The 27312-nt window shown below is 50.0% G+C and overlaps 1 protein-coding gene across 1 annotated transcript; it reads right to left on the reverse strand.

Moving 5' to 3' along the window:
• Positions 1–3161: 3161 nt before the first annotated feature.
• On the reverse strand, positions 3162–6930 carry LOC119023041 (galactose-specific lectin nattectin-like). The gene is made up of 7 exons (XM_037104657.1): positions 6805–6930; positions 5662–5720; positions 5423–5456; positions 4162–4247; positions 3858–3992; positions 3663–3771; positions 3162–3512 (listed from the first exon to the last, which is right to left on the reverse strand). Exons 2-7 carry the CDS (start codon positions 5716–5718, stop codon positions 3448–3450), a joined length of 486 nt encoding a protein of 161 aa, XP_036960552.1. The 5' UTR covers positions 5719–5720; positions 6805–6930; the 3' UTR covers positions 3162–3447.
• Between the last annotated feature and the right edge of the window lie 20382 nt (positions 6931–27312).

Raw genomic sequence — 27312 nt, forward strand, 5'->3', positions numbered from 1 at the left:
CAAATATCAAAACACTTGTATACATTACTTACTAAAAAATGCAGCAGCCACATGAGGACAGTTTGGACTTTATGTGCTTACAGATGCTCCACAGTAACCTGCTGAGAGCACTTTGTCTCTGTCTGCACGTCCATGCAGAGCTGCACACTGATCACACCGCTGTCTCTGAAATCAAAAAATAAGACTGAAAAGGTGACACTGATTACTGGATGTAAGGAACTATGATCTATGATGACATAAAATACAAACATTAAAAAAATATTTTTGGTACGCTGCAACTTCCTGTATCCAACCCACAGAGCTCTGATCCTACGTATGATCAAGAAAATAAAAGTCACTGGGAAATATTCAGCTAGGCTCCTCAGAAAGTCTCTGCAGGCCTCGACATGGACTGATTAGTCTGTTTAGGTCGTCCAACACCAAGTGTACTGATGTACTGATGGTCAGGAATCTTTAGCAGCGAGTTGTATCACAGCTTAAATGCTGAACGCTGCCGCTGTTGTCACAGCTGATAACAATCTTTGTGCAAACATCCAAAACAAATAAACACACAAAAAAGGTGTCAGTGTAATGCAAACAGAAAGATATATCATCACTGTAATACTGATATTTACCTGCTGTCATGAGCAAACAGCTCGCTGCCAGCACTGAAAGAAACACATCACCACTGTCAGTCTGTGTTTATCTTGTTTCTACAAGACACACACACACACACACACACACACACACACACACACACACACACACACTGGACGTCCCATCAGACCACACAGCGATGCTTACTTTATAGACTAATGATAACTCCATCACACATCCTAAAATCCTAAATCATATATCATGAAAGTATTAATATTTCATTTCATCGTAAGTATTCATATTTTTCAACAAGAAAGTATTAATCTCATCTCAGGAGAATTCAGGAGTCCTCACACAGTGAGCCTGAAGCTGAAAGCTTGTTTGTAGGTCAGAACAATGGCAGCTGGATCAGTCACACATGTCATTTTTTATATTTTATTAACCTTTATTTATACAGGTAAAATCTCACTGAGACCCAGGGTCTCATTTACAAGAGTATTTATTGTGTTCAGTCAAGTGCTGCACTGACTCCTGTCCAGGACATGTTTTAATCTAAACACACAACTGAGGTCAGATTGTCTGACTTACTGGGTGTAACAGACTGTGAGAAAAGTAATGACTTACTTTATGGTCCAAGATTATCAAAAGGAAGTAAAGACTTCTTGTAAGATCTTAACCACGTTCTCATGAAGGATATCTACAGCTCGCTCACTGCAGATCTCTTCCTGTTATCCATTCATTTTCAAGCAAGCGTTTAAAGAGTCATGGCTTCTTTTAATCACATATTTCCTTAAGAAAGTGTGTCAGGACGTGCAGGCCTCTCCATGTCTGTCTCTCCAGCTCATATACAGTGAACCAGTCTGTCTTTTTTGTCTCTAAATTTTCTTTCTGTTTCTCGTCTTTTGCTGCGCCTCCACATCAGATTCCTTGTGTGTGAAAACCTACTTGGCAGTTTTTCTGTTGACTTCCTGGATCACTTGCACACGCAGGAGCTTTTCCTTGATAATTCACTGGCACCAACACTTATCTGATAATCTGATACTAATGAGTAGCTCTGCTGGTTCATACCGGTTCATAATGAAAGTGTTGGGAATCATTGCATAATATTAATTGATTATTGACTATTAACTAAACATAAACATAATGGTGCCCCAAGGTGACTGAATGCAAATTGGATCATAGTATTTCTCATAATTAATGATTATCCTTGATAATCATGATTATGATTGATAAACCTAAAAGTCCCTTATAATGCTCCATGAGTCCTACATACTTGGTCACTTTTTGAATGGTTTGGGTAACAAAAAAGAATGAAATTCCGAGGCTGTTTATGTTTTGTGTTACTGCTAATGCTAAAGTTAGCCACCTGAATTAGCTTATTACAAGTGAACTGACATTTTCTCCTTAAAGTTTGACTCCCTCAGGGTTTATCTGCTGCCTTCGACCTGAAGACAGAGAAGAGACCCTGACAGAACCTGGAGCAGCCAGGACTGCACTCGTAAGTTTTTCTGGCAACGTGTGAAGAGAAACGAGAAACCAAGTGTCCATGTTGAAATGCTGATCTGTGACTGAGCCTGCACCTGTGACTGCTGGAGGAAAGATGGGACAGTAACTCAGGTATCGTCCTTTTATTTTGCTCACTGACGAGTTAAGTGGCCATTAAGTTTTGAGCCACGACAAACATGCGCAACACATCAAGGCTGCTACAGTATTTTGGTTTTAAGGTGTGTCTGGGCCCACAAATTGTGTTTATGTAACTGAAGTGAAGTTGGTAAATTGAGGATTTCTGTATTAATCCATTTGAGGGTTAAAAGAGTTAAAGTCATTGTTGTTTGTGTATTGTTAATTTTTCATGTTTCATTGGAAAAGGTTTCTATTAAGTAAATAACTGAGACATATTCTTCTAAAACCTTGTATTGTGTTACTTTATTACTTACCTGGAAAGAAGTTATCATGTCATTCTAAGAGAGATTTAATACAGACACATTTGGTTAAACATCATTATTAAAACTATTACTAAGAAAGGTGAATTCATAAGTAGGTTAAAAAACATTTCATGTGTGTAGAAACCCAAGATAACATTAAAACTGAGTTAATCAGGGTTAAATCTATTTGATACTTTAAAAGAAGTGAAAAGCTTTGGCCTCATCAATATGACGACTGAGGGGAGCGCTGCATGCTGCTGGACAACTGGCTGAAGTTCACCCTCTGCTCACTAACACACTGCTCACCGCCCTGATTCTTAAAGGAGCTGCACAGCTTTTCTAACCCTGCTGGAATGATGTATGACTCACAGATTCTACTACAGTCATATGTCATCACTCCATATCAGCAACAGATTAAATTAAGTTACTTTGAGCACAAAATGATGTTATATATCTACAAAATTGCCTCGTCAACACTGCCGAGAAAAGGACTCAGAAATGTGCTTTATAGGCTTTAAGATAAAAATACTTGTTACATCACTGCTGTGAGTTTTGTCTGTCATCACCTCTCTGACAGGAAGTGTGACAGTCTGTCACCAAACACACACACACACACACACACACACACACACACACACACAAAATTAAAGAAACGTTTTATGCTTAAAGAATATTTTTATTACAGTGTATTTTTCTTTTTTTTGTATTGATTGTGATTGAAATGAAAGATAGTGAATATATGACAGTTAAATCATAGTTTAATGAGGCAATTTCATATGCTGCCGTTTACTGATTTGGTTCGAGTTTTTGATTTAAAGCATGAAATGAAAAGTGAGTCATCAGAGAAAGTTGCTCTTATTGAAGTGTAACATCAAAGACAAAGTAACGTCGTCATGGTGAAGTGGCATCATGTCGGTACACAGGAGGGCCGATGGAGGACGGAGCATCAGCGTCTCTTCACACAGACAGAAGGCAACCTGACGTTACATTGGTAATCATTCCAATAGTCCCCTGTGGAAGGAGAAGAGTGACTGAGTTCAACAAATGTCTTTGCAGTTAATGACTTATTGAAATGATCGTAGTGCACTTGAATTTGCATTTTTCATCATTTTTTTTCTCAACTAATAATACCATTGGGACATTTAGAAATAATATTCGTACCGTTGTTGATGTAGGTACAATGTTCTCTTCCACGGTAGTTGTTGGGCTGCCCGCGAGCCCAGCGAGTGAACCGGATCTGCGTCCCATCAGTCCACAGCCATTTTCGCTCCTGGAAGAGAAAGCAGATTGCTGAACAGCTGCACTGATTGCAGGTTACAGATTTGTCTGCAGTGTAAAAGTGTAAAAAGGACTCACCTGAACTGCATCAAACAGCCCGATCCAGGCAGCTCTATTAGAGCCAAGGACTGTTCTGATCAGTGCCCTGATCCAGGCGTGTTCACTGTAGCTGCGGATCGAGGCCAGGTTCCCACCAAGACGGATGCAGTTGAGCTGATGGAGGAGACGGTGTGAGAAAACAGAGACACGAAATCAATATGGAACATCTGAGAGCATGAACACAGAAGAGTAAGACAGAGGAGAGAAATACAATCAGGTTCTGAAAAGCTAAAACTTGATCATCGACCACCTGAAGGCCAATAAAGAGAGATTAACTACGCACCTCTGCATCAGCCATCGTCAGACTTCTGCTTTCAACCACGAAATAGCGCGAGCCATACCGAGCCCAAAGAGGACGAGGAATACAGACTGCATCACAGTTTCCATGTAAGACAGACAAACAGGATGAGGCTCAAATCTGAGTCAGAAGCTTCACATCATATCCAAAACTCTCCAGGTGAATTATGGAAATGATTTAACTAATCGACATCACCAAGAAACTTCCCCAGTTGATCACTTACATCAACACTGAATGTCCAGATCTTTGCTTTTAAACCATCCAAATATAAACTAAAACTATTAACAGAATGTGAAATAGCAGTAACTCTGGTTATAGGCTGCCTGTATTTGTTTTGTGTATAAATTAATCAGGTGAACAATTGTTACATATTGTACCTTTAAGTCAAATATTTCAGAATTTTCAGAGATTGTACGTTAATATGCAAATGATAAAACTATTGAAATTATATCACCAATGAGGATCCATCTATTAAACATACAATAATTAACCTTTAAATGTTTAGAATAGAAATCTGGCCTAAAACAGACACATAAATGTGTATTTTAGTTGTTTTCTTTAGTTTGAAAGAGACGTGTTATTGTCATGTCTCCTGTTTGTGGTGTTCTTGTGTCTGGTTTTTGGTTTCTTGTTTATGATTTACATCCTTGTATTATGTCTTGTGTCTCATGTCTTGATTTTTCCATGCCCTCATGTGTCCTTTAAGTTCTCCTGTGTTCTCCCCTCTGGCTCCCTCTGTCTGTTGTCTTGTTCCCTCCTGGTCTGTTCCTCTGTGCTCCTCCCCCTCATCATCACACCTGGCTTCCTTCCTCCTCTCTCCTCACCTGTTCCTCGTCATGTCATTAGTGTCTGTGTATTTAGTCTCTGTGTTTCCCCTCACTCTTTGTCCGGTCATTGTTTTCTGTTAGCTGTATTCTGTCTTATGTTCTATGTCTGCTCCTTGCTCCTGATCCTGTTTGGTAGGTTTTGGATTTATTTTGTATTTTGTTCTGTTTGATTTTGTACTTTGACATTGATTTGAACTTTGTATTTTTTTTGCTTTGCTACTTTGACTTGTTCTTAGTTGCTACTTTGTTTTTCCATCCCCGTTCTTCCGCTTTTGATTTTTGTATTCAGCTTTAATTAAAGCTCGCCATTTGTTTATCCCCATCTTTGCCTCCCGTGTCTACTGCGTTTGGGTCCACCTTTTCCCTTTTTCCCCATCCTGACAGTTATGGATTAATGTATGAATATATGAGCTACCTACCTCTATAACGAGAAGAGCCTCTAACATTGCGGCCCTGTGAACATGAGCAAGACATTCATTTAATCAGCTCAGACAGTGTTTGTTGTAGTTAAATTAAAAAGTAGAAGAGAAATCAGACAAAATGTGAATGTCATACTGCTGAGGATGAAATAATAATTTCAGAAAAGTAGAAAAGGTTCAATGTAGATCTAAATAAAACAAATGATTAAAAAACTGTTGCAAGCTGCATCATCACTTACGTCCAACTGTCCAATGGCCAAACAGAGGAGCACAATGAGAGGAAGCGCTGACGCCATCTCTAGAAAGTTACATTCAAGAAGTTAAGTCCTTCAGATATCAGTTAACACATTTTGTAGTAACTTCTAGGTACTGGTTCTATACTTCTCTTTGTGAAAGTACTCTCATTAGGCTTCTGGTTCAGTAGTTTTATACTGCAGGTAAACTTGTTTTCTTGAAATATCTCAATATCAACATATGTTAAAGGAAATCTTCAACTTTACATAACGAAATCAGAGGAGTAAAATCTGCCAAAACAAACTTAATAATCAAACTCTCTTTGTTTTCATGACTACAACAATCAATATTCCTGAGATTGTATTATTACTTAATTAATATTGTAAATATTAAAGGTACCACATTATACTGTTTTTCATCAATTTCACACAGCTGTCAGAGGTCCAACAACTCTGTATTCAGTATGAATTACCACAAACCCATCCATGGTCCTGAATTCCAGCTGTCTAAAAGTCGCTCTACAGAGCTCTATTCAGAGCAAGAAAACTTCAAATTTTGGTAAAGAAATCGAAAGAGTAAAATCTGCCAAAACAAACTTAATAATCAAACTCTTTGTTTTCATGACTACAACAATCAATATTCCTGAGATTGTATTATTGCTTCATTAATATTGTAAATATTAAATATTCATATATATTATTTTGTACTTTATAAGTATCACAGGGTTTTTATTTAGATATGATTTTACATTCTTATCCTTGAAAAATAGATGGAGACAGTGAAACACATACAAATTCTTAACTTAATTCTTGAGTAAAATATTAAGTAATGATCCAAATATTTTTAAACTCTCCTACATAGTTTTCAGTATAAACTGTATATACTTACATTGTTTTGTTACGTTTAGAAATCAACTTTTAGTTACTTTCAGTTTAACAGAAGAATATGAAAAGTCAAATAAACTGTCTTGGAACTGTAAACATCTACAACCTAGAGAAAGATTGCCTCATTAAGTGGACATCATGCAATCAGCTGATATATTTTGTTTTTCTACGATTAACTGTAAATCAGCACTGGGTAACTGTCCTTTTCTAACAGTCTTTTCTGTGAAGCTGGTGCTGTGATGAAAGACAAAGTTAAAAACTTACCGCGTTATGATGATCAGATCCAAGTTGCTCGTGCAGCAGCAGGTTGAAGGATGTCTCGGCAGAGAGAACTCAGCCTTTTTATAGTTTTATTCTGGAGGCTTGTTCCTTTAACTTGTTTGTCATCCACTGAACTCCAGACTGTTTTTTTAAGAAAGTATTATTTTACATATTGCCGCAGCCTTCAGTAAATTTGTTCCTTAAACAATTCTATAAAAACATTCTGGATACCTGAGACATCAGCTCCACTCGACACGTAAAAACAATAGTGTGATCTGTCACAGTACACCGTCTACAGATACACATCTGGTGTTTCATAAGAAATTTGACTCTAGTATCAATACATTCAGGTAGACAATAAATAAAGGTTGCTGCTGAAGCACAACCAGTCACCCCTTTCTGGTAATACGACCTTCACAAACAAATTAACACCTTTAGTTTGAATGCTTCCACCAGCAGTTCAGTAGGAGTGTTGACCTGAATGATCACAGGGACGAACTTCCAGTCAGACGCGTGTCGCCTGCACTGGGAGACCATTTTCACAGAGGACAGCACAGGACTGATAGAGAGCTTCACCACATGGTGCAACAACAATCACCGGAAAATCAAGATCAACAAAACCAAGTTCATAACAAATGTTTTTAAAAAAAGCAATAATCATAATCCTTGTGTGTGATCACGTTTTTAATTGATAAATCTAACTGTGGTTGAAGATGTCTGTGAAGCATCCATATTTTAAATTTGTAGCTTCTTCATGTTAATGTCACTGATTCAGTTCCTGATCAAATGTGAAACACAATCTTCTTTTCCTGAGTTATGACATTGAATATGGATATGGACAGAAAGGAAATACTCAAGTACAGTATCTGGAAACTGTACTTAAGAACAGTACTTGATGAAACTGTACTTCATCCCAACGAATATCGGTCCCAAATATCAGTTTTCAGTCTTCTGATTTCCAATAATCCGTACTGGCCCTGAAAAAGAAAGCCGACCTCTGGGATGAATAATGGCCAGAATATTATTTTAGCAGATTATAACGACGTCACAGTGAAGTTGACCTTTGAGATAAAAAATGCCATTGCTTCATCATTTGTGGAAAATGTTATTGTGTTATTGCTATAAGCCTGTTTTGTGACATCACAAAGACGTCTGACAACCAAAGTCAAATCAGTTCATCTTTGGGTCCAAGTGGACGTTTCTGACAAATCTGAGGAAATTACCTCGAGGTGTTTCTAAGATGTTGGATCACCAGCGCAGGCATGGAAACACTTCCAAATGTCATTCTTCTGGCTCGTCATCATGGCATCTGCTGCTGTTATTCAGAATCATCCAAACATGCATCTACAGAAAAAATACCACCGCGGTACCCCCTAAATATTTTATGAAGCTGGAATTCATACAGTGAATATTGTAACTCAGTAAAGCAGTGAAAGTGCTGTTTGTTACTCTGACATTTTTGAGCCTGTAATCTAGCCGGCTGATCAAACCTTAAGTATCATTATTACAGTGGACCGCATGCTTCTGCAAACACATGAATGTGTTGTATGAATGTAAGCATGAAATGTAAAATATAGTCAAACAAAAGAGGAGCTCGACTGCTGTGTGGCTGTTTGCACACCCGCTGTACCAGGAACATGTTTTACCTGAACACACATCTAAAACAAACATATCATGAGCCTTCTGTCCTGGATTCATTCAAGCAGTCAAAGCTGCTGGTGTGTTGTCCTCCTCGTCTCTTAGAGCCATGTTTAATCTTCAGTTCAGTCAAATGCTTTTTATTGTTATTATAACAATTATATTTCCAGTAACCGCTAAATTTACATGACTGTTTCCAATTTGGAATATTTAATAGGATGAAATAAACAGATTGAGAATGTGGAACACAGTTTAATACTATTGAAGCATTCAGTCGAGAGTCTGACTGTTTGAGTCACTTTGTTTTCTCATGTTTGTGCAGATGGCATGTATATAAATAAGTATATGTGAAGGCATATGGATACTCCATATGTATGTGTATACAGTAGGCATGTGCACCACCATACTAACCTGTTACTTCTCTCATCTCTTTCATTATTTTAGATTTTGTATCATCAGTCATTGTTAATATTATTTCTAAGATTTTTACACTTAATTAAAGAATGAAGCATGTAGATGGTTCTTCAGAGCACAATGTGGTTCACAAGTTGTTGTGCAAATACACTGTTGATGGTGAGGGTGAAATAACTTGTTAAGCTGTTGCCAAAGCTTCTGGTTGTATCCCATGTCCTTCTGTCAATGACACATGATGAGAATCCTCCGCTGAGACGCTTCATTAGATCAGAGTTGCTGACAGTGGACGTGGACACACACTTCGCTCTGGGACACAATCAACACTTCACATGTACGTTCTCGTCTTTTACCTCAAGCAGATTAAAGTCGTGTCTGTACTTCCACTTTGAAGACATCAACTTTCCCTCTGGACTCGATGTTGCTGCAGCTCACCTCCACCTGCTAGTGTGTGTGTGTGTGTGTGTGTGTGTGTGTGTGTGTGTGTGTCTGTGGCTGCTGTGTGTATGTGTGGTTTGTGTGTAAAATGAACACTGCCTCTGATTGGCTTACAAAATCTTACTCTACCTTAGCCAATCATCATCATTTATGCTGTTGTCTCGCCCCTCCCTCCTCTGAGAGCCGAGTCGGATGACAACAGCTTCAGTTCATAACGTGCGTAACAGTATCAGTGTTGTAACGATGGAAATAGTAATTAGTTAGTTCACACCTGTTACTGAAAAAAATAATGTAGTTTATTTTTACGCTGTTATTGCCATGAGTGGTCAGAAGATGTAGCCAAGATCCTGCTGTTACATCGTTAACACACCCAGATAGCAAAAGATTCAAGATTCAGGAGGGTTTATTGTCACTCCAGCCAAATACTCAGTACAGAGCAATGAAATCACGTTTCCCAAGAAGCTTCAGTGCAAACAAACTACAACAACAACAGGCTCCATGGAACTGCTGAGCCACTGAGTGTACCTGGGGTGGTTTCTGCCATCAGGGCCTCAGCAGTGGGGGACGCTCCTTCAGCGAATCAGAGAGGGCCGTGAACATCAATCTGTTCTTTTAATAGATAATTATCTGTTTGTTGTGGCAGATACAGAAACAACCAAATTAGTCTTACAAAAACAAGAACGTGAAGAGAACAATACAAAGCTCAATATTTAAACTACGGTCATTTTTTCATCAATTTTTTATTTTTGTTTACATTTTTTGAATAGTGACGCAGGTTGTACATCAGCAACATCATAACATCATGAGCCGTTTTTATCCTGAGCAGCAAGCCCCCAATCCGACCGTCCTTTAGGCGGCTCGGTCCGCGGTTTTAGACAGAGGCGGCAAATTGTGGGTCTATTTTGGTCCGCTGATTCTCCTCCTCGGAGGGAACACTTATTTCCGCCTCGCCTGCTATCTAAAAACGAGGGAGAAATGTGCTGGAGGTGTCGATGACCTGCACTGTTGTGCTACCTACAGCCGGGGAGTTTTAAAACCAGGAAACTGCTGATCACAGCAGTCAGTCCATCACTTCATCTGTAGACATTAAGATGAACAGCTGGACAGCTGCAGAGATCCAGGAGATGCAGCGTCTCCTCGGTCTCTGTAGCTGTTTGGTTGTGTTAGCTTGTTGTTGTAACGGCAAGCTAAGGATGGTCGCTACTTTCAAATTAAAAGCCCCCCGCTTAGAACCATGTTCTAAACTCCAGTGGGGTGCAATGTAAAGCTCTTATTTTGAAGACTAATTCGTTGTCACTGTTCACAGCCCGACTTCGAGCTTCACGTCACGTCACATGTTTACGCCTACCTCAGAGGATTTTGGAAAAGGAGGAATATTATATTATATTAGCAGATGTGCCGCCTTTTCTGTCTATGAAGGGCTTCTGTCCGTCTGACTGGCCATCAGGTTTGGGCTCCTGATGCTCATTTACTGTCAGTCAAATTCAAGGGGCTGCTGTCATCAAAACCCGACAGCTGAGTAGGTCGCACCTCTGACTGACTCCTCTGACTCCGCTGACTGACTCCTCTGACTCCTCTGACTGACTCCTTTGACTGACTCCTCTGACTCCTCTGGCTCCTCTGACTCCTCTGACTCCTCTGGCTTCTCTGGCTTCTCTGACTGACTCCTCTGGCTCCTCTGACTGACTCTTCTGACTCCGCTGACTCCTCTGACTGACTCCTCTGACTGACTCCTCTGACTCCTCTGACTGGCTCCTCTGGCTCCTCTGACTGGCTCCTCTGACTCCTCTGACTCCTCTGACTGACTCCTCTGACTGGCTCCTCTGAGTCCTCTGACTGACTCCTTTGGCTCCTCTGACTCCTCTGACTGACTCCTCTGACTGACTCCTCTGACTCCTCTGACTGACTCCTCTGGCTCCTCAGACTCCTTTGGATCCTCTGACTGACTCCTCTGACTCCTTTGGCTCCTCTGACTGACTCCTCTGACTCCTCCGACTCCTTTGGATCCTCTGACTGACTCCTCTGACTCCTCCGACTCCTTTGGCTCCTCTGACTGACTCCTCTGACTCCTCTGACTGACTCCTCTGACTCCTCTGACTCCTCTGACTGACTCCTCTGACTGACTCCTCTGACTCCCCTGACTGAGTCCTCTGGCTCCTCTGACTCCTCCGGCTCCTCTGACTGACTCATCTGGCTCCTCTGACTCCTCTGACTGACTCCGACTCCTCTGACTGACTCCGACTCCTCTGACTGACTCCTCTGACTCCTCTGACTGACTCCTCTGACTCCTCCGACTCCTTTGGCTCCTCTGACTGACTCCTCTGGCTCCTCTGACTCCTCTGACTGACTCCTCTGCCCGACTCCTCTGACTCCTTTGACTGGCTCCTCTGACTCCTCTGACTGACTCCTCTGACTCGTCTGGCTCCTCTGGCTCCTCTGACTGACTCTCCTGACTCCTCTGGCTCCTCTGACTGGCTCCTCTGACTCCTCTGACTCCTCTGACTGGCTCCTCTGGCTCCTCTGACTGACTCCTCTGGCTCCTCTGACTCCTCTGGCTCCTCTGACTCCTCTGGCTCCTCTGACTGACTCCTCTGACTGGCTCCTCTGAGTCCTCTGACTGAGTCCTTTGGCTCCTCTGACTCCTCTGACTGACTCCTCTGAATCTTCTGACTCCTCTGACTGACTCCTTTGACTCCTCTGACTGGCTCCGCTGGGTCATCTGGATCCTCTGACTGACTCCTCTGACTCCTCCGACTCCTTTGGATCCTCTGACTGACTCCTCTGACTCCTCCGAATCCTTTGGCTCCTCTGACTGACTCCTCTGACTCCCCTGACTGACTCCTGTGGCTCCCCTGACTGAGTCCTCTGGCTCCTCTGGCTCCTCTGACTGACTCCTCTGGCTCCTCTGACTCCTCTGACTGACTCCAACTCCTCTGACTGACTCCGACTCCTCTGACTGACTCCGACTCCTCTGACTGACTCCTCTGACTCCTCTGACTGACTCCTCTGACTCCTCTGGCTCCTCTGACTCCTCTGACTGACTCCTCTGGCTCCTCTGACTCCTCTGACTGACTCCTCTGCCCGACTCCTCTGACTCCTTTGACTGGCTCCTCTGACTCCTCTGACTGACTCCTCTGGCTCCTCTGGCTCCTCTGACTGACTTTCCTGACTCCTCTGGCTCCTCTGACTGGCTCCTCTGACTCCTCTGACTCCTCTGACTGACTCCTCTGACTCCTCTGACTGGCTCCTCTGGCTCCTCTGACTGACTCCTCTGGCTCCTCTGACTCCTCTGACTCCTCTGACTGACTCCTCTGACTGGCTCGTCTGAGTCCTCTGACTGAGTCCTTTGGCTCCTCTGACTCCTCTGACCCCTCTGACTGACCCCTCTGACTGACTCCTCTGACTGACTCCTCTGACTGACTCCTCTGACTCCTCTGACTGACTCCTCTGGCTCCTCAAACTCCTCTGGCTCCTCTAACTCCTCTGACTCCTCTAACTGACTCCTCTGAATCTTCTGACTCCTCTGACTGACTCCTTTGACTCCTCTGACTGGCTCCGCTGGCTCCTCTGGATCCTCTGACTGACTCCTCTGACTCCGCCGACTCCTTTGGCTCCTCTGACTGACTCCTCTGACTCCTTTGGCTCCCCTTACTGAGTCCTCTGGCTCCTCTGACTCCTCTGGTTCCTCTGACTGACTCCTCTGGCTCCTCTTACTCCTCTGGCTCCTCTGACTCCTCTGACTCCTCTGACTCCTCTGACTGACTCCTCTGGGCCCTCTGACTGACTCCTCTGGCTCCTCTGGCTCCTCTGACTCCTCTGACTGACTCCTCTTGCTCCTCTGACTCCTCTTTGTGTCTCCTCTGGCTCCGCTAGCTCCTCTGACTCCTCTGACTGACTCCTCTGGCTCCTCTGACTCCTGGCTCCTCTGACTGACTCTTCTGACTCCTCTGGCTCCTCTGACTGACTCCTCTGTCTCCTCTGACTCCTCTTGCTACTTTGACTCCTCTGACTGACTCCTCTGACTCCTCTGACTGACTCCTCTGGCTCCTCTGACTCCTCTGACTGACTCCTCTGACTCCTCTGACTGACTCCTCTGGCTCCTCTGACTCCTCTTTGTGACTGCTCTGGCTCCTCCGACTCCTCTGACTCCTCCGACTCCACTGACTGACTCCTCTGACTCCTCTGGCTCCTCTGACTCCTCTGGCTCCTCTGACTCCTCTGACACCTTTGACTGACTCTTCTGGCTCCTCTGACTCCTCTGGCTCCTCTGACTGACTCTTCTGACTCCTCTGGCTTCTCTCACTCCTCTGGCTCCTCTGACTCCTCTGGCTCCTCTGACTCCTCTGACTCCTTTGACTGACTCTTCTGACTCCTCTGACTCCTCTGGCTCCTCCGACTCCCCTGACTGACTCCTCTGACTCCTCTGGCTTCTCTCACTCCTCTGGCTCCTCTGACTCCTCTGGCTCCTCTGACTCCTCTGACTCCTTTGACTGACTCTTCTGGCTCCTCTGACTCCTCTGGCTCCTCTGACTGACTCTTCTGACTCCTCTGTCTCCTCTGACTCCTCTGACTCCTCTGACTGACTCCTCTGACTGGCTCGTCTGAGTCCTCTGACTGAGTCCTTTGGCTCCTCTGACTCCTCTGACTCCTCTGACTGACTCCTCTGGCTCCTCTGACTGACTCCTCTGGCTCCTCTGACTTCTCTGGCTCCTCCGACTCCCCTGACTGACTCCTCTGGCTCCTCTGACTCCCCTGACTGACTCCTCTGGCTCCTGTGACTCCTCTGGCTCCTCTGAGTCCTCTGACTGACTCCTCTGGCTCCTCTGACTGACTCGTCTGGCTCCTCTTGCTCCTCTGGCTCCTCTGGCTCCTCTGAGTGACTCCTCTGACTCCTCTGACTGACTCGTCTGGCTCCTCTGACTCCTGTGACTCCTCTGACTGACTCATCTGACTTCTCTGACTGACTCGCCTGGCTCCTCTGACTCCTGTGACTCCTCTGACTGAATCTTCTGGCTCCTCTGACTACTCTGGCTCCTCTGACTCCTCTGACTGACTCCTCTGACTCCTCTGGCTCCTCTGACTCCTCTGACTCCTCTGGCTCCTCTGACTCCTTTGGCTCCTCTGACTGACTCGTCTGGCTCCTCTGGCTCCTCTGACTGACTCCTCTGGCTCCTCTGGCTCCTCTGACTCCTCTGGCTCCTCCGACTTTTCTGACTCCACTGACTCCTCTGACTGACTCTTCTGGCTCCTCTGACTCCTCTGGCTCCTCTGACTCCTCTTGCTACTTTGACTCCTCTGACTGACTCCTCTGGCTCCTCTGACTCCTCTGACTGACTCCTCTGGCTCCTCTGGCTCCTCTGACTCCTCTGACTCCTTTGACTGACTCTTCTGACTCCTCTGACTCCTCTGGCTCCTCCGACTCCCCTGACTGACTCCTCTGACTCCTCTGGCTTCTCTCACTCCTCTGGCTCCTCTGACTCGTCTGGCTCCTCTGGCTCCTCTGGCTCCTCTGGCTCCTCTGACTGACTCCTCTGTCTCCTCTGACTCCTCTGGCTTCTCTCACTCCTCTGGCTCCTCTGACTCCTCTGACTGACTCCTCTGACTCCACTGACTGACTCGTCTGGCTCCTCTGGCTCCTCTGGCTCCTCTGGCTCCTCTGACTCCTCTGAGTGACTCCTCTGACTCCTCTGACTGACTCGTCTGGCTCCTCTGACTCCAGTGACTCCTCTGACTGACTCATCTGACACCTGTGACTGACTCGCCTGGCTCCTCTGACTCCTGTGGCTCCTCTGACTCCTCTGACTGACTCCTCTGACTCCTCTGGCTCCTCCGACTCCCCTGACTCCTCTGACTCCTCTGACTCCTTTGGCTCCTCTGACTGACTCCTCTGGCTCCTCTGACTCCTCTTTGTGACTCCTCTGGCTCCTCTGGCTCCTCTGACTCCTCTGACTCCTCTGGCTCCTCCGACTCCTCTGACTCCTCTGACTCCTCTGACTGACTCTTCTGGCTCCTCTGACTCCTCTGGCTCCTCTGACTCCTCTTGCTACTTTGACTCCTCTGACTGACTCCTCTGGCTCCTCTGACTCCTCTGACTGACTCCTCTGGCTCCTCTGGCTCCTCTGACTCCTCTGGCTCCTCTGACTCATCTGGCTCCTCTGACTGACTCTTCTGACTCCTCTGGCTCCTCTGACTGACTCCTCTGTCTCCTCTGACTCCTCTGGCATCTCTCACTCCTCTGGCTCCTCTGACTCCTCTGGCTCCTCTGACTCCTCTGGCTCCTCTGACTGACTCTTCTGACTCCTCTGGCTCCTCTGACTGACTCCTCTGTCTCCTCTGACTCCTCTGGCTTCTCTCACTCCTCTGGCTCCTCTGACTCCTCTGACTGACTCCTCTGACTCCTGTGACTGACTCGCCTGGCTCCTCTGACTCCTGTGACTCCTCTGACTGAATCTTCTGGCTCCTCTGACTCCTGTGGCTCCTCTGACTCCTCTGACTGACTCCTCTGACTCCTCTGGCTCCTCCGACTCCCCTGACTCCTCTGACTCCTCTGGCTCCTCTGACTCCTCTTTGTGACTCCTCTGGCTCCTCTGACTCCTCTGGCTCCTCTGACTCCTCTGACTCCTCTGACTCCTCTGACTCCTCTGACTCCTCTGGCTCCTCTGACTGACTCGTCTGGCTCCTCTGGCTCCTCTGACTCCTGTGACTACTCTGACTCCTCTGACTGACTCCTCTGGCTCCTCTGACTCCTCTGACTGACTCCTCTGGCTCCTCTGACTCCTCTGACTCCTCTGACTCCTCTGACTGACTCCTCTGGCTCCTCTGACTGACTCCTCTGGCTCCTCTGGCTCCTCTGACTGACTCCTCTGGCTCCTCTGACTGACTCCTCTGGCTCCTCTGACTGACTCCTCTGGCTCCTCTGGCTCCTCTGACTGACTCCTCTGGTTCCTCTGACTGACTCCTCTGGCTCCTCTGGCTCCTCTGACTCCTGTGACTCCTCTGGCTCCTCTGACTGACTCCTCTGGGTCCTCTGGCTCCTCTGACTCCTCTGACTCCTCTGACTGACTCTTCTGGCTCCTCTGGCTCCTCTGACTCCTGTGACTACTCTGACTCCTCTGACTGACTCCTCTGGATCCTCTGACTCCTCTGACTGACTCCTCTGGCTCCTCTGACTGACTCCTCTGACTCCTCTGGCTCCTCTGACTGACTCGTCTGGCTCCTCAGACTCCTTTGGCTCCTCTGACTCTTCTGGCTCCTCCGACTCCTCTGACTGACTCCTCTGACTCCTCTGGCTCCTCTGACTTACTCCTCTGGCTCCTCTGACTGACTCCTCTGGCTCCTCTGACTCCTCTGACTGACTCCTCTGACTCCTCTGACTGACTCCTCTGGCTCCTCTGACTGACTCCTCTGACTGACTCCTCTGACTGACTCCTCTGGCTCCTCTGACTGACTCCTCTGGCTCCTCTGACTCCTCTGAATCCTCTGACTCCTCTGACTGACTCCTCTGGCTCCTCTGACTGACTCCTGTGGCTCCTCTGACTCCTCTGACTGACTCCTCTGACTCCTCTGACTCCTCTGGCTCCTCTGACTCCTCTGACTGACTCCTCCGACTGACTCCTCTGACTCCCCTGACTGACTCCTGTGGCTCCTCTGACTGACTCCTCTGACTCCTTTGGCTCCCCTGACTGAGTCCTCTGGCTCCTCTGACTCCTCTGGTTCCTCTTACTCCTCTGGCTGCTCTGACTCCTCTGACTCCTCTGACTCCTCTGACTGACTCCTCTGGGTCCTCTGACTGACTCCTCTAGCTCCTCTGGCTCCTCTAACTCCTGTGACTGACTCCTCTTGCTCCTCTGACTCCTCTTTGTGACTCCTCTGGCTCCTCTGGCTCCTCTGACTCCTCTGACTCCTCTGACTGACTCCTCTGGCTCCTCTGACTCCTGGCTCCTCTGACTAACTCTTCTGACTCCTCTGGCTCCTCTGACTGACTCCTCTGTCTCCTCTGACTCCTCTTGCTACTTTGACTCCTCTGACTGACTCCTCTGACTCCTCTGACTGACTCCTCTGGCTCCTCTGACTCCTCTTTGTGACTCCTCTGGCTCCTCCGACTCCTCTGACTCCTCCGACTCCTCTGACTGACTCCTCTGACTCCTCTGGCTCCTCTGACTCCTCTGACTCCTCTGGCTCCTCTGACTCCTTTGGCTCCTCTGACTGACTCTTCTGGCTCCTCTGAATCCTGTGACTCCTCTGACTGAATCTTCTGGTTCCTCTGACTCCTGTGGCTCCTCTGACTCCTCTGACTGACTCCTCTGACTCCTCTGACTCCTTTGACTGACTCTTCTGACTCCTCTGACTCCTCTGGCTCCTCCGACTCCCCTGACTGACTCCTCTGACTCCTCTGGCTTCTCTCACTCCTCTGGCTCCTCTGACTCCTCTGGCTCCTCTGACTCCTCTGACTCCTCTGACTGACTCTTCTGGCTCCTCTGACTCCTCTGGCTCCTCTGACTGACTCTTCTGACTCCTCTGGCTCCTCTGACTGACTCCTCTGTCTCCTCTGACTCCTCTGGCTCCTCTGCCTCCTCTGACTGGCTCCTCTGATCGACTCCTCTGGCTCCTCTGGCTCCTCTGCCTCCTCTGACTGACTCCTCTGACTGACTCCTCTGGCTCTTCTGACTCCTCTGACTGACTCCTCTGACTCCTCTGACTGACTCCTCTGACTCCTCTGGCTCCTCTGACTGACTCCTGTGGCTCCTCTGACTCCTCTGGCTCCTCTGACTCCTCTGGCTCCTCCGACTCCTCTGACTGACTCCTCTGACTCCTCTGGCTCCTCTGACTCCTCTGACTGACTCCTCTGACTGACTCCTCTGGCTCCTCTGACTCCTCTGACTGACTCCTCTGACTCCTCTGACTGACTCCTCTGGCTCCTCTGACTGACTCCTCTGACTGACTCTTCTGACTGACTCCTCTGGCTCCTCTGACTGACTCCTCTGGCTCCTCTGACTCCTCTGAATCCTCTGACTCCTCTGACTGACTCCTCTGGCTCCTCTGACTGACTCCTGTGGCTCCTCTGACTCCTCTGACTGACTCCTCTGACTCCTCTGGCTCCACTGACTCCTCTGACTGACTCCTCTGACTGACTCCTCTGACTCCCCTGACTGACTCCTGAGGCTCCTCTGACAGACTCCTCTGACTCCTTTGGCTCCCCTGACTGAGTCCTCTGGCTCCTCTGACTCCTCTGGTTCCTCTGACTCCTCTGACTCCTCTGACTCCTCTGACTGACTCCTCTGACTCCTCTGACTGACTCCTCTGGGTCCTCTGACTGACTCCTCTGGCTCCTCTGGCTCCTCTGACTCCTCTGACTGACTCCTCTCGCTCCTCTGACTCCTCTTTGTGACTCCTCTGGCTCCTCTGGCTCCTCTGACTCCTCTGACTGACTCCTCTGGCTCCTCTGGCTCCTCTGACTCCTGGCTCCTCTGACTGACTCTTCTGACTCCTCTGGCTCCTCTGACTGACTCCTCTGTCTCCTCTGACTCCTCTTGCTACTTTGACTCCTCTGACTGACTCCTCTGACTCCTCTGACTGACTCCTCTGGCTCCTCTGACTCCTCTGACTGACTCCTCTGACTCCTCTGACTGACTCCTCTGGCTCCTCTGACTCCTCTTTGTGACTCCTCTGGCTCCTCCGACTCCTCTGACTCCTCCGACTCCACTGACTGACTCCTCTGACTCCTCTGGCTCCTCTGACTCCTCTGACTCCTCTGGCTCCTCTGACTCCTCTGACTCCTTTGACTGACTCTTCTGGCTCCTCTGACTCCTCTGGCTCCTCTGACTGACTCTTCTGACTCCTCTGGCTTCTCTCACTCCTCTGGCTCCTCTGACTCCTCTGGCTCCTCTGACTCCTCTGACTCCTTTGACTGACTCTTCTGACTCCTCTGACTCCTCTGGCTCCTCCGACTCCCCTGACTGACTCCTCTGACTCCTCTGGCTTCTCTCACTCCTCTGGCTCCTCTGACTCTTCTGGCTCCTCTGACTCCTCTGGCTCCTCTGACTGACTCCTCTGTCTCCTCTGACTCCTCTGGCTCCTCTGGCTCCTCTGGCTCCTCTGACTCCTCTGAGTGACTCCTCTGACTGACTCGTCTGGCTCCTCTGACTCCTGTGACTCCTCTGACTCCTTTGACTGACTCTTCTGACTCCTCTGACTCCTCTGGCTCCTCCGACTCCCCTGACTGACTCCTCTGACTCCTCTGGCTTCTCTCACTCCTCTGGCTCCTCTGACTCCTCTGGCTCCTCCAACTCCTCTGACTCCTCTGACTGACTCTTCTGACTCCTCTGGCTCCTCTGACTGACTCCTCTGGCTCCTTTGACTCCTCTGGCTCCTCTGACTGACTCCTCTGGCTCCTCTGACTCCTCTGACTGACTCCTCTGACTCCACTGACTGACTCGTCTGGCTCCTCTGGCTCCTCTGGCTCCTCTGACTCCTCTGAGTGACTCCTCTGACTCCTCTGACTGACTCGTCTGGCTCCTCTGACTCCTGTGACTCCTCTGACTGACTCATCTGACTCCTCTGACTGACTCGCCTGGCTCCTCTGACTCCTGTGACTCCTCTGACTGAATCTTCTGGCTCCTCTGACTCCTGTGGCTCCTCTGACTCCTCTGACTGACTCCTCTGACTCCTCTGGCTCCTCCGACTCCCCTGACTCCTCTGACTCCTCTTACTCCTTTGGCTCCTCTGACTGACTCCTCTGGCTCCTCTGACTCCTCTGGCTCCTCCGACTCCCCTGACTCCTCTGGCTCCTCCGACTCCCCTGACTCCTCTGACTCCTCTTACTCCTTTGGCTCCTCTGACTGACTCCTCTGGCTCCTCTGACTCCTCTGACTGACTCCTCTGGCTCCTCTGACTCCTCTGACTCCTCTGACTCCTCTGACTGACTCCTCTGGCTCCTCTGACTGACTCCTCTGGCTCCTCTGACTGACTCCTCTGGTTCCTCTGACTGACTCCTCTGGCTCCTCTGACTCCTCTGGCTCCTCTGACTGACTCCTCTGGCTCCTCTGACTCCTCTGACTGACTCCTCTGACTGACTCCTCTGACTCCTCTGGCTCCTCTGACTGACTCCTCTGGCTCCTCTGACTCCTCTGGCTCCTCCGACTCCCCTGACTGACTCCTCTGGCTCCTCTGGCTCCTCTGACTGACTCCTCTGGCTCCTCTGACTCCTCTGGCTCCTCTGACTCCTCTGACTGACTCCTCTGACTCCTCTGACTGACTCCTCTGGCTCCTCTGACTGACTCCTCTGACTGACTCCTCTGACTGACTCCTCTGGCTCCTCTGACTGACTCCTCTGGCTCCTCTGACTCCTCTGAATCCTCTGGCTCCTCTGACTGACTCCTGTGGCTCCTCTGACTCCTCTGACTGACTCCTCTGACTCCTCTGACTCCTCTGGCTCCTCTGACTGACTCCTCTGACTGACTCCTCTGACTGACTCCTCTGGTTCGCTGCTCTGACTGACTCCTCTGGATCCTCTGACTCACTCTGACTGACTCCTCTGGCTTGCTCCTCTGACTGACTCGTCTGGCTCCTGTGAATGCTCTGACTGAGCCCTCTGACTCCTCTGACTCCTCTGACTGACTCCTCTGACTGACTCGTCTGACTCCTCTGACTGACTCCTCTGGCTCCGCTGACTGACTCCTCTGCCTCCTCTGACTCCTCTGATTGACTCCTCTGGCTCCTCTGACTGACTCCTCTGGCTCCTCTGACTCCTCTGACTCCTCTGACTGACTCCTCTGGGTACTCTGGCTCCTCTGATCGACTCCTCTGGCTCCTCTGACTCCTCTGGCTCCTCTGACTGACTCCTCTGGCTCCTTTGGCTCCTCTGACTGACTCCTCTGACTTGACTCCTCTGGCTCCTCTGACTGACTCCTCTGTCTCCTCTGACTCCTCTGGCTCCTCTGACTCACTCTGACTGACTCCTCTGGATCCTCTGACTCACTCTGACTGACTCCTCTGGCTTGCTCCTCTGACTGACTCGTCTGGCTCCTGTGAATGCTCTGACTGAGCCCTCTGACTCCTCTGACTCCTCTGACTGACTCCTCTGTCTCCTCTGACTCCTCTGGCTCCTCTGACTGACTCCTCTGACTCCTCTGACTGACTCCCCTGATTCCTCTGACTGATTCCTCTGGTTTCTCTGACTCCTCTGACACCTCTGGCTCCTCTGACTCCTCTGGCTCCTCTGACTCCTCTGACTGACTCCTCTGGCTCCTCTGACTCCTCTGGCTCCTCTGACTCCTCTGACTCCTCTGCCTCCTCTGACTCCTCTGACTGACTCCTCTGGCTCCTCTGACTGACTCCTGTGGCTCCTCTGACTCCTCTGACTGACTCCTCTGGCTCCTCTGACTGACTCCTCTGGCTCCTCTGACTCCTCTTGCTACTCTGACTCCTCTGGCTCCTCTGACTGACTCCTCTGGCTCCTCTGACTCCTCTGACTGACTCCTCTTGCTCCTCTGGCTCCTCTGACTCCTCTGGCTCCTCTGACTCCCCTGATTCCTCTGACTGACTCCTCTGGCTCCTCTGACTCCTCTGGCTCCTCTGACTGGCTCCTCTGACTCCTCTTGCTACTCTGACTCCTCTGGCTCCTCTGACTGACTCCTCTGGCTCCTCTGACTCCTCTGACTGACTCCTCTGGCTCCTCTGGCTCCTCTGACTGACTCCTCTGACTCCTCTGGCTCCTCTGACTCCTCTGGCTCCTCTGACTGACTCCTCTGACTCCTCTGGCTCCTCTGACTCCCCTGACTGACTCCTCTGGCTCCTCTGACTGACTCCTCTGGCTCCTCTGACTCCTCTGACTGACTCCTCTGACTGACTCCTCTGACTCCTCTGGCTCCTCTGACTGACTCCTCTGACTCCTCTGACTGACTCCTCTGACTCCTCTGACTGACTCCTCTGGCTCCTCTGACTCCTCTGGCTCCTCTGACTCCTCTGACTGACTCCTCTGGCTCCTCTGACTCCTCTGGCTCCTCTGACTCCTCTGACTGACTCCTCTGACTCCTCTGGCTCCTCTGACTGACTCCTCTGGCTCCTCTGACTCCTCTGACTGAGTCCTCTGACTGAGTCCTCTGACTCCTCTGGCTCCTCTGACTGACTCCTCTGACTCCTCTGACTGACTCCTCTGACTCCTCTGACTGACTCCTCTGGCTCCTCTGACTCCTCTGGCTCCTCTGACTCCTCTGACTGACTCCTCTGGCTCCTCTGACTCCTCTGGCTCCTCTGACTCCTCTGGCTCCTCTGACTCCTCTGACTGACTCCTCTGGCTCCTCTGACTCCTCTGGCTCCTCTGACTCCTCTGACTGACTCCTCTGGCTCCTCTGACTCCTCTTTGTGACTCCTCTGGCTCCTCCGACTCCTCTGACTCCTCCGACTCCCCTGACTGACTCCCCTGACTCCTCTGGCTCCTCTGACTCCTCTGGCTCCTCTGACTCCTCTGGCTCCTCTGACTGACTCTTCTGACTCCTCTGGCTCCTCTGACTGACTCCTCTGTCTCCTCTGACTCCTCTGGCTCCTCCGACTCCCCTGACTGACTCCTCTGACTCCTCTGACTGACTCCTCTGACTCCTCTGGCTTCTCTCACTCCTCTGGCTCCTCTGACTCCTCTGGCTCCTCCGACTCCCCTGACTGACTCCTCTGACTCCTCTGGCTTCTCTCACTCCTCTGGCTCCTCTGACTCCTCTGACTGACTCCTGTGACTCCTCTGGCTCCTCTGACTCCTCTGACTGACTCGTCTGGCTCCTCTGGCTCCTGTGACTCCTCTGACTGACTCATCTGACTCCTGTGACTGACTCGCCTGGCTCCTCTGAGTCCTGTGACTCCTCTGACTGAATCTTCTGGCTCCTCTGACTCCTGTGGCTCCTCTGACTCCTCTGACTGACTCCTCTGACTCCTCTGGCTCCTCCGAATTCCCTGACTCCTTTGGCTCCTCTGACTGACTCCTCTGGCTCCTCTTACTCCTCTGGCTCCTCTGACTCCTCTGACTCCTCTGACTGACTCCTCTGGGCCCTCTGACTGACTCCTCTGGCTCCTCTGGCTCCTCTTTGTGACTCCTCTGGCTCCTCTGGCTCCTCTGACTCCTCTGACTCCTCTGACTGACTCCTCTGGCTCCTCTGGGCCCTCTGACTGACTCCTCTTGCTCCTCTGACTCCTCTTTGTTACTCCTCTGGCTCCTCTGGCTCCTCTGACTCCTCTGACTCCTCTGACTGACTCCTCTGGCTCCTCTGACTGACTCTTCTGACTCCTCTGGCTCCTCTGACTGACTCCTCTGTCTCCTCTGACTCCTCTTGCTACTTTGACTCCTCTGACTGACTCCTCTGACTCCTCTGACTGACTCCTCTGGTTCTTCTGACTGACTCCTCTGGCTCCTCTGACTCCTCTGACTGACTCCTCTGACTCCTCTGACTGACTCCTCTGGCTCCTCTGACTCCTCTTTGTGACTCCTCTGGCTCCTCCGACTCCTCTGACTCCTCTGACTCTTCTGACTGACTCCTCTTGCTCCTCTGACTCCTCTGACTCCTCTGGCTCCTCTGACTGACTCCTCTGGCTCCTCTGACTGACTCCTCCGACTCCTCTGACTCCTCTGATTCCTCTGACTGACTCCTCTTGCTCCTCTGACTCCTCTGGCTCCTCTGGCTCCTCTGACTCCTCTGGCTCCTCCAACTCCTCTGACTCCTCTGACTCCCCTGACTGACTCCTCTGGCTCCTCTGACTCCTGACTCCTCTGACTGACTCGTCTGACTCCTCTGGCTCCTCTGACTGACTCCTCTGTCTCCTCTGACTCCTCTTGCTACTTTGACTCCTCTGACTGACTCCTCTGACTCCTCTGACTGACTCCTGTGGCTCCTCTGACTCCTCTGACTGACTCCTGTGGCTCCTCTGACTGACTCCTCTGGCTCCTCTCACTCCTCTGGCTCCTCTGACTGACTCCTCTGACTCCTCTTTGTGACTCCTCTGGCTCCTCTGGCTCCTCTGACTCCTCTGGCTCCTCCGACTCCTCTGACTCCTCTGACTCCTCTGACTCCTCTGACTGACTCTTCTGGCTCCTCTGACTCCTCTGGCTCCTCTGACTGACTCTTCTGACTCCTCTGTCTCCTCTGACTCCTCTTGCTACTTTGACTCCTCTGACTGACTCCTCTGGCTCCTCTGACTCCTCTGACTGACTCCTCTGACTCCTCTGACTGACTCCTCTGGTTCCTCTTACTGACTCCTCTGCCTCCTCTGATTCCTCTGACTGACTCCTCTGGCTCCTCTGACTCCTCTGACTCCTCTGACTGACTCCTCTGTTCCCTCTGACTGACTCCTCTGGCTCCTCTGGCTCCTCTGACTCCTCTGACTGACTCCTCTTGCTCCTCTGACTCCTCTTTGTGACTCCTCTGACTCCTCTGACTCGACTGACTCCTCTGTCTCCTCTGACTCCTCTTGCTACTTTGACTCCTCTGACTGACTCCTCTGGCTCCTCTGACTCCTCTGACTGACTCCTCTGACTCCTCTGACTGACTCCTCTGGTTCCTCTTACTGACTCCTCTGCCTCCTCTGATTCCTCTGACTGACTCCTCTGGCTCCTCTGACTCCTCTGACTCCTCTGACTGACTCCTCTGGGCCCTCTGACTGACTCCTCTGGCTCCTCTGGCTCCTCTGCCTCCTCTGACTGACTCCTCTTGCTCCTCTGACTCCTCTTTGTGACTCCTCTGACTCCTCTGACTCGACTGACTCCTCTCTCTCCTCTGACTCCTCTTGCTACTTTGACTCCTCTGACTGACTCCTCTGGCTCCTCTGACTCCTCTGACTGACTCCTCTGACTCCTCTGACTGACTCCTCTGGTTCCTCTTACTGACTCCTCTGCCTCCTCTGATTCCTCTGACTGACTCCTCTGACTCCTCTGACTGACTCCTCTGGTTCCTCTGACTGACTCCTCTGGCTCCTCTGACTCCTCTGACTGACTCCCATGACTCCTCTGACTGACTCCTGTGGTTCCTCTGACTGACTCCTCTGGCTCCTCTTACTCCTCTGGCTCCTCTGACTCCTCTGACTCCTCTGACAGACTCCTCTGGGCCCTCTGACTCCTCTTTGTGACTCCTCTGGCTCCTCTGGCTCCTCTGACTCCTCTGACTCCTCTGACTGACTCCTCTGGCTCCTCTGACTCCTGGCTCCTCTGACTGACTCGTCTGACTCCTCTGGCTCCTCTGACTGACTCCTCTGTCTCCTCTGACTGACTCCTCTGGCTCCTCTGACTCCTGGCTCCTCTGACTGACTCTTCTGACTCCTCTGGCTCCTCTGACTGACTCCTCTGGCTCCTCTGACTCCTCTGACTGACTCCTCTGACTCCTCTGGCTCCTCTGACTCCTCTGACTGACCCCTGTGACTCCTCTAGCTCCTCTGAGTCCTCTGACTGACTCCTATGGCTCCTCTGACTCCTCTGACTGACTCCTCTGACTCCTCTGACTGACTCGCCTGGCTCCTCTGACTCCTGTGACTCCTCTGACTGAATCTTCTGGCTCCTCTGACTCCTGTGGCTCCTCTGACTCCTCTGACTGACTCCTCTGACTCCTCTGGCTCCACCGACTCCCCTGACTGACTCCTCTGACTCCTCTGGCTCCTCTGACTCCTCTGGCTCCTCTGACTCCTCTGACTCCTCTGACTCCTCTGACTGACTCCTCTGGCTCCTCTGACTCCTGGCTCCTCTGACTGACTCGTCTGACTCCTCTGGCTCCTCTGACTCCTCTGGCTCCTCCGACTCCTCTGACTCCTCTGACTCCTCTGACTGACTCTTCTGGCTCCTCTGACTCCTCTGGCTCCTCTGACTGACTCTTCTGACTCCTCTGGCTCCTCTGACTGACTCCTTTGGCTCCTCTGACTGACTCCTGTGACTCCTCTGGCTCCTCTGACTCCTCTGACTGACTCCTCTGACTCCTCTGACTGACTCGTCTGGCTCCTCTGGCTCCTCTGACTCCTCTAAGTGACTCTTCTGACTCCTGTGACTCCTCTGACTGACTCATCTGACTCCTCTGACTGACTCCTCTGACTGACTCCTCTGACTGGCTCCTCTGACTCCTCTGACTGACTCTTCTGACTCCTCTGGCTCCTCTTACTGACTCCTCTGTCTGACTCCTCTGACTGACTCCTCTGACTGACTCCTCTGACTCCTCTGACTGACTCCTCTGGCTCCTCTGACTGACTCGTCTGGCTCCTTTGGCTCCTCTGACTCCTGTGACTGACTCCTCTGTCTCCTCTGACTCCTCTGACTCCTCTGGCTCCTCTGACTGACTCCTCTGACTCCTCGGGCTCCTCTGACTGACTCGTCTGGCTCCTCAGACTCCTTTGGCTCCTCTGACTCCTCTGGCTCCTCTGACTGACTCCTCTGACTCCTCTGGCTCCTCTGACTGACTCTTCTGGCTCATCTGACTGACTCGCCTGGCTCCTCTGACTCCAGTGAGTCCTCTGACTGAATCCTCTGGCTCCTCTGACTCCTGTGGCTCCTCTGACTGACTCCTCTGACTCCTCTGGCTCCTCCGACTCCCCTGACTGACTCCTCTGACTCCTCTGGCTCCTCTGACTCCTCTGGCTCCTCTGACTCCCCTGATTCCTCTGACTGACTCCTCTGACTCCTCTGGCTCCTCTGACTCCTCTGACTGACTCCACTGGGTCCGCTGACTGACTCCTCTGCCTCCTCTGACTCCTCTGACTGACTCCTCTGGCTCCTCTGACTGACTCCTGTGGCTCCTCTGACTCCTCTGACTGACTCCTCTGGCTCCTCTGACTGACTCCTCTGGCTCCTCTGACTCACTCCTCTGACTGACTCCTCTGGCTCGCTCCTCTGACTCACTCCTCTGGCTCCTGTGACTGCTCTGACTGAGCCCTCTGACTCCTCTGACTGACTCCTCTGGGTCCTCTGGCTCCTCTGACTGACTCTTCTGTCTCCTCTGGCTCTTATGACCCCTCTGACTGACTCCTCTGGCTCTTATGACTCCTCTGACTGACTCTTCTGACTCCTCT

Source organism: Acanthopagrus latus, chromosome 7 (assembly GCF_904848185.1).
Source record: "Acanthopagrus latus isolate v.2019 chromosome 7, fAcaLat1.1, whole genome shotgun sequence".
Taxonomy (NCBI): Eukaryota; Metazoa; Chordata; class Actinopteri; order Spariformes; family Sparidae; genus Acanthopagrus; species Acanthopagrus latus.

Excerpts from the sequence above, each read along its gene's own strand:
- LOC119023041 (XM_037104657.1), bottom strand. The coding sequence starts at position 5,718 with ATGGCGTCAGCGCTTCCTCTCATTGTGCTCCTCTGTTTGGCCATTGGA. Across the intron at positions 3,993-4,161 it reads TGACGATGGCTGATGCAGAG|CTCAACTGCATCCGTCTTGG; the intron begins GTGCGTAGTTAA and ends CTCCTCCATCAG. Across the intron at positions 3,772-3,857 it reads GGCTGTTTGATGCAGTTCAG|GAGCGAAAATGGCTGTGGAC; the intron begins GTGAGTCCTTTT and ends TTTCTCTTCCAG.